Here is a 5424-nt window from a genome sequence, read left to right on the forward strand (position 1 = left end):
ATTCTTGAACTGCATAATATTTTTATGGCTACGTTCACTTGTGCACATGAGTGTAAATAAATATTCGTTTTTATGTTGCATTGTCTGAGACTTGCTTAATTGGGGGGGGGGGTGTGTTAGGAAAACCAATGTGCTTAAGCATGCAAAAGAGTTACTGAGAGGTATGCAAGGGCTTCCTCACTCCCAGTATAACTATGTAACAGCGATTCAACAAAACATCTTACAAAAATGTGCAAGATCCATAATTCTAAAAAGAACCGTAAGAATGGGCCCTATCCTGCTGCCACTGAACTAAACTGCCAGAGTTCAACTGGCTGTGGCTGGAGTGGGATTTGGGTACTTAAGTACCTCAGAGCCCGACTCCCATGTTCAGAAGTGATTTATGAGCCTACAAGGCAGTGGCATGTAGGCTGTAACTTTAAGAAGATGGTAACGCAGAGATCTCATACTTCAAGAGAGAAGTAAGGTAGCGGGGTTTCTTTTTTTTTTTCCCCAGCACAGATTTTATTTCATTCAGGAGTAAGGACTTGGGATCTAAGTTTCTAAATCACTTTTGAAAATAGGATTGAGGCTCCAAAGTTACTTTGGGGTATGCTTCTATAATACCCAAGCTCTGACACATGTATAAGTCCAGATACGACTGCAGTTTAGGCACAGAGACTGGAGCTAGCTTAAATATAGTTAACCCGAATCCTGGGAGCATGCACTTCCACATGGGATAGTCCTGTGAAGTGCTGCCACATGAGATACTCCTGGGAACAGTTATCCAAAATTTCAGGCAAGTTTGAAAAGGCTGCACTGAAATGCACACTTGTGTGGCTTTGGCTTCCAGGATCTAGCTAGATTAAAATTGAATGTGTGTAAAGAAGCTGCAGTTGTATGCTGTATTTGCAATATAAACATAACGCTAGGGCCTTCTGAAATTTTTATCCTGGGTTTAGTCCAATTCCAATGGAAATCAAACAGGAAGTTTCCCAGTTGATTTAGTGGGAGCTGGATCAGGCCTTAAAAAAATTAATAAATATGAGCAATAGCCAAATGTTTCCTTGAGTTACATATTTTATAGCTCTGGATTTAATTTTCTTCAAATTATTTCACTTTACAAACTATAGAACTAGCTTTAACACTCTGAAAATGCCATAATCAGACTACTGTTTTCAAGCTGCCTTCCTCCCTCAACCCCAAAAAGAACATATACCTAAGACCAAGTCCTATAACCAGGGAACAGTGAAGAGCAGAAGACATTACAGAGTCTATCAAAGTCTAACAGAACAAGCACTTAGGCCCAGGTTGTCAAAGATATCCAGGTGCCCAATTCTAATTGATGTCAAAGGAGTTAGGTGTCTTAATGCCTTTGAGGAGCTGGGCCTTAGATGGAATGGGTGCTAGTAAAAATATTCTTGAGTACATAAACAAACAGGATGAGAACAATTGATTTTAAAAGGCTTTTATAAAGAATACAGAAGAGCACCAAATTTTGCATGTTCTCGCACTACAGCCTTTCTACAGACACATATGCACAGAATACACAGACAAATCTCTGAACAATTTTTGGTCTTCAGTTAGTATGTCTTTAACACAAATTTCATTACTGTAGATTGAAATATGGAAACAACAAATGGCCAAAACAAAACAAAGATTAAAGACCATCTTCACAGCACCACACAAAAATTCCAGTTTTCACCTTTCTGGGAAATTTAAAAGCCTAATCCTTCAAATGTAACGGGATCAGACTCTGTAGTGGGGTGGCTGCCAACCAGCAGGAATTAAAGCAGGCTGGTGGGGCCCCATGCAGAGCCCAAGCCAATGAGGAAAATGCTCTTAGGGAGCCAATCAAAGGGCAGCTTGCTGGGGCAGCCCTGTTTATAGGGAGCAGCTCAACAGAGCAGTGTGCATTTGGGTCCTGATGAGGGAGATTGCTGGACTGGTTCCCTGACAGAAAGTACCTTGGATAGAGCAGAGCTAGGCAGGCTTAGGGGAGCTAGACAGAGAGAGGCTTTTGCCTGACACCTTACAGGTTGTAGCCTTGATCCAAGGGCCAAGAAGGTGCAAGGAGTCATAGGGGACCAGGCCTTGGAACTGGAGGAAATAGAGGGGAGTGAAGGAGGGCAAGACAAAGATGCCCCCAGAGAGTCCCTGGATCAGCACCCAGAGTAGTGAATGGGCCTTCCCACTTGGACTGCACCTTGCCATCTTGGGGAATGTCCAGTACAGGCTGCTGTCTGCCCCTCAGGTCAGGGGGCCAGAGATTGGCTGTAGTTGGCCATGGGGCCAAGCGTGAGACTGAGAACTAATGATATGCCTGGAAAGGAGCGAGAGACTGGAGCAGTGGGCACTGCCAGAGCACAGTTTCCTGAAGAGATCACTCCACATCCCTGAGAACGACTCAGGAGTAGAGAGAGCGGAGCAACCACAGCTAAGGCACCAGCCAGAAGAGGGCATCCTGCTGAGGGCATGTGCTGATTCCTGGAGTGACCAGCAGGAGTCGCCACAGAGGTGAGTGCTCAAACTCTAACAGATCTTACAGTGGACCAGACCTATTCTAGGATCTTAACGCAGTTTTCAAATTAAACCAGAATATGTGCTGCTGATTTTCATCAAGAGGCCATTCAAGGTAGGTCTTTGTGTTCATTATTTTCCGCAGTTTACAGAATCTTTTGGGAATTGTTTGCTCCTTAATGGGCTCCAAAAGGATCAAAATTGCTGCATCGTTATTCTCATCAAAGAGACGGAAATGTGAGAAGTCCAGCTCGTACTTGCACCACTCGCTCTGCACAAAGTGCTCGGACAGGACAAACAGAGTTTTGCGACTTTTTTCAATGGAGTCAATGATGTTGTCAATGATCCACTTCCCAGGCAAAAAGTCCCGTTTATGAAGGCACAGTTTAAATGGGGGGGCCGAATACTCGAGCTCCTGCACCAGTAAGTTTTCCACCCACTCAGTGTCTCTTTCACTGTAGGAAACAAACGCATCATAAGAGAAGTCCTGGTTGTGTGATTTCTTGGGTTTCCTTTTGGCTTGAAGCCAAGCCCAGGTCATTCTCATGTACCACAGCACATGGAATTTGTAGCCCAGGATCACAATAAGCAGGATTACCAAGAAAACCACAGTGCAAATTGAGGACACAGCCAAAACTGTGTGACATTCAAGCACTGAAAGCCAAGCAGCTTTCACCTGCTGTCCTCTCACAGAAGATGGAGAGTCACAGATGTAGTTTTCTGGCCAGTTAACCAAAATATTAGTTATTGCCTCCTGATACTGAATCAAAGCAAGAAATTCACAAGAGCAGATAAAATTATTGTTACCAGCATCCAGTGTCTCCATTTTTCTGAATGAATCAAACTCTTCCTTCGAGAAACCGGTTAATTTGTTTCTGTTGATTCTCAGGGCTACTAAGTTTGGAATAAATACAGCATCTGGCAAAGTTTTTAAATTGTTCTTTGAAATGTAGAGCTCTTTGAGAAACGGTAGCTTTAATCTAAAATCATTGAGGTTATTACTACTAACATCCAAAACTTCAAGAGTTTGAGGAACACAGGGTGTTAATTTGGTTATTTGACTGCCTGAGATATTGAAATATTTCAGGTTTTCTGGCCATTGACATGATTCTGGAATCTCCCCAAAATTGTTTCGGCTAATATCTAGGTGAGTAAGGTGTTTTAGATGAGAGAGGCTTCTTCCTGTCATTTCTAAATCACCCAAAGAATTTTCGCTTAAATTGAAAGTTTGCAACAAGGGCCACGCACCCTCACAGGATGAATGTTTCAAATTTGGATCTGCGAGCAAATTTTCACTGAGATCAAGATAAAGGAGAGAGGAAAAATGTTTAGAAATCATGCAAGGCACCAAGAAAACCTTGGTGTTTACAACTGTTATTTTGGTGATGTTAGTGATAAGATTTTTCAGACTTCCAAGATCTGAAAATAAGTAAAATTTTTCTATAGATAGGCTCGTTATTGTCACTACTTCTACAGGACTTCTATTTATTTTAATTGTTTCTCGGAAGTGTCCTGTTCCCTGAAGTATACAGTTGTCCAGCTGTAGCTCCAACAATTGCTCAGCATGCACCAAGATGTTTAATATTCTGACAATACTTGCATCTGTAAACAAAACATTTTTAAAGAATAACTTCTCTATGAGAGAATGACTCATTGGCTCCAGTGACGAAGATTCATTAGCTGTTTTAAAGGCTATCTGTCTCAGTTCTAAACAGATTACTGAATGTATAATATCTCCTAGCATCACTGATAACACCTGAACATCATTGATATTTATAATGATATGACTTACATTAACTTTTATCAAACTCCCTGACTCATATTGTCTGAGCCTTTGACCATCTATCTCAAGCCGCTCAAGAACAGTGATTCCATCGAAGTCTTGCTTCTGTATAGCAGAGAAAGAACTGTTATTTCCTAGGTGCAGAGTTCTCAAAGTTTTCAGATTAGAAAACAAGGGCTCGTCCCCCAGTGTGGTATATAAATTCCCCTGTATGTTTAGGTGCTGCAAGGAAAAAAGATGTCTAAACCAAATGGATGCCAAGTTAATCAACTTATTATTTGATAAATCCAAATGTTCCAATTTTCCAAGAAAAATAAATGAATTCTTATCTATTGTCCAAATTTGATTGTATTGGAGCAGTAGCACTCTGAGATTCACACCCAGCTGCAGATCAGTTTCTCTTACATATTTTATTCTGTTGTAGGACAGATTTAGCCCCGTGATGTCAGTTGTTAGCCCTGAAGGAATGGTGCTTAAATTCATTGAAGAACAGTCACAAAAATGAGTGGCATCACATGAAGGACACAGCAGCTTTGTGGCTTTTCCTTCAGAAGAATTTGCTGTTATGACCATAGAGATGAACCACCCTTTCCAGAGCTGGTTAGGCATGACTTTTACCTAAAATGTAAAAGAGGGGCAGAATAAGCATAACATGAATGATTAGTGTTAAAACAGCCATACTTGAAAAGTGGTCCCTGCTGACCTATCTTCAGTAAGACATTAATATTTATTGTTTGTAAAGTCCTGTGAACATGAAACAATATATAAAATGTTTAAAATATAACATCAAGAAAATCAGCTTATATCTATATAAATATGCTCAAATGATTTCTTGCTTGGCTTTAAGTTCCTCTTTGCTATTCCTGCTGTCTTTAACTTCATCACAAAACACATCAAATTAATTACCGTCTGCCTCTGTGTTTCACCGATCAGTGAATACTTTAGGGAAACATTCATCAAAAGAATAATAAATAATAATAAATGTGCTGACTTAGTCCTTTTTATTATCAGTAAATAGTTCCAACAATTTTTTTTAAAAAATACCTTCTAATTTGCCCCCACCCTCATACACACACACATGCACACACCAGGAAATTTAATTTTGTGTAAAAAATTTTGAGCTGCTGGGTGCTTGCACTTCC

The 5424-nt window shown here is 40.6% G+C and overlaps 1 protein-coding gene across 1 annotated transcript; it reads right to left on the minus strand.

Annotated features, from left to right (window-relative positions):
- Positions 1-1437: 1437 nt before the first annotated feature.
- On the minus strand, positions 1438-4891 carry LOC142012088 (toll-like receptor 2 type-2). The gene has a single exon (XM_074991894.1). The coding sequence runs from the start codon at positions 4889-4891 to the stop codon at positions 2543-2545; it is 2349 nt and encodes a 782-aa protein (XP_074847995.1). The 3' UTR covers positions 1438-2542.
- Positions 4892-5424: the final 533 nt, after the last annotated feature.

Source organism: Carettochelys insculpta, chromosome 4 (assembly GCF_033958435.1).
Source record: "Carettochelys insculpta isolate YL-2023 chromosome 4, ASM3395843v1, whole genome shotgun sequence".
NCBI lineage: Eukaryota > Metazoa > Chordata > Testudines > Carettochelyidae > Carettochelys > Carettochelys insculpta.

Bases quoted from the DNA above. Each gene is read 5' to 3' on its own strand.
- LOC142012088 (XM_074991894.1), bottom strand. From the start codon at position 4,891: ATGCCTAACCAGCTCTGGAAAGGGTGGTTCATCTCTATGGTCATAACA.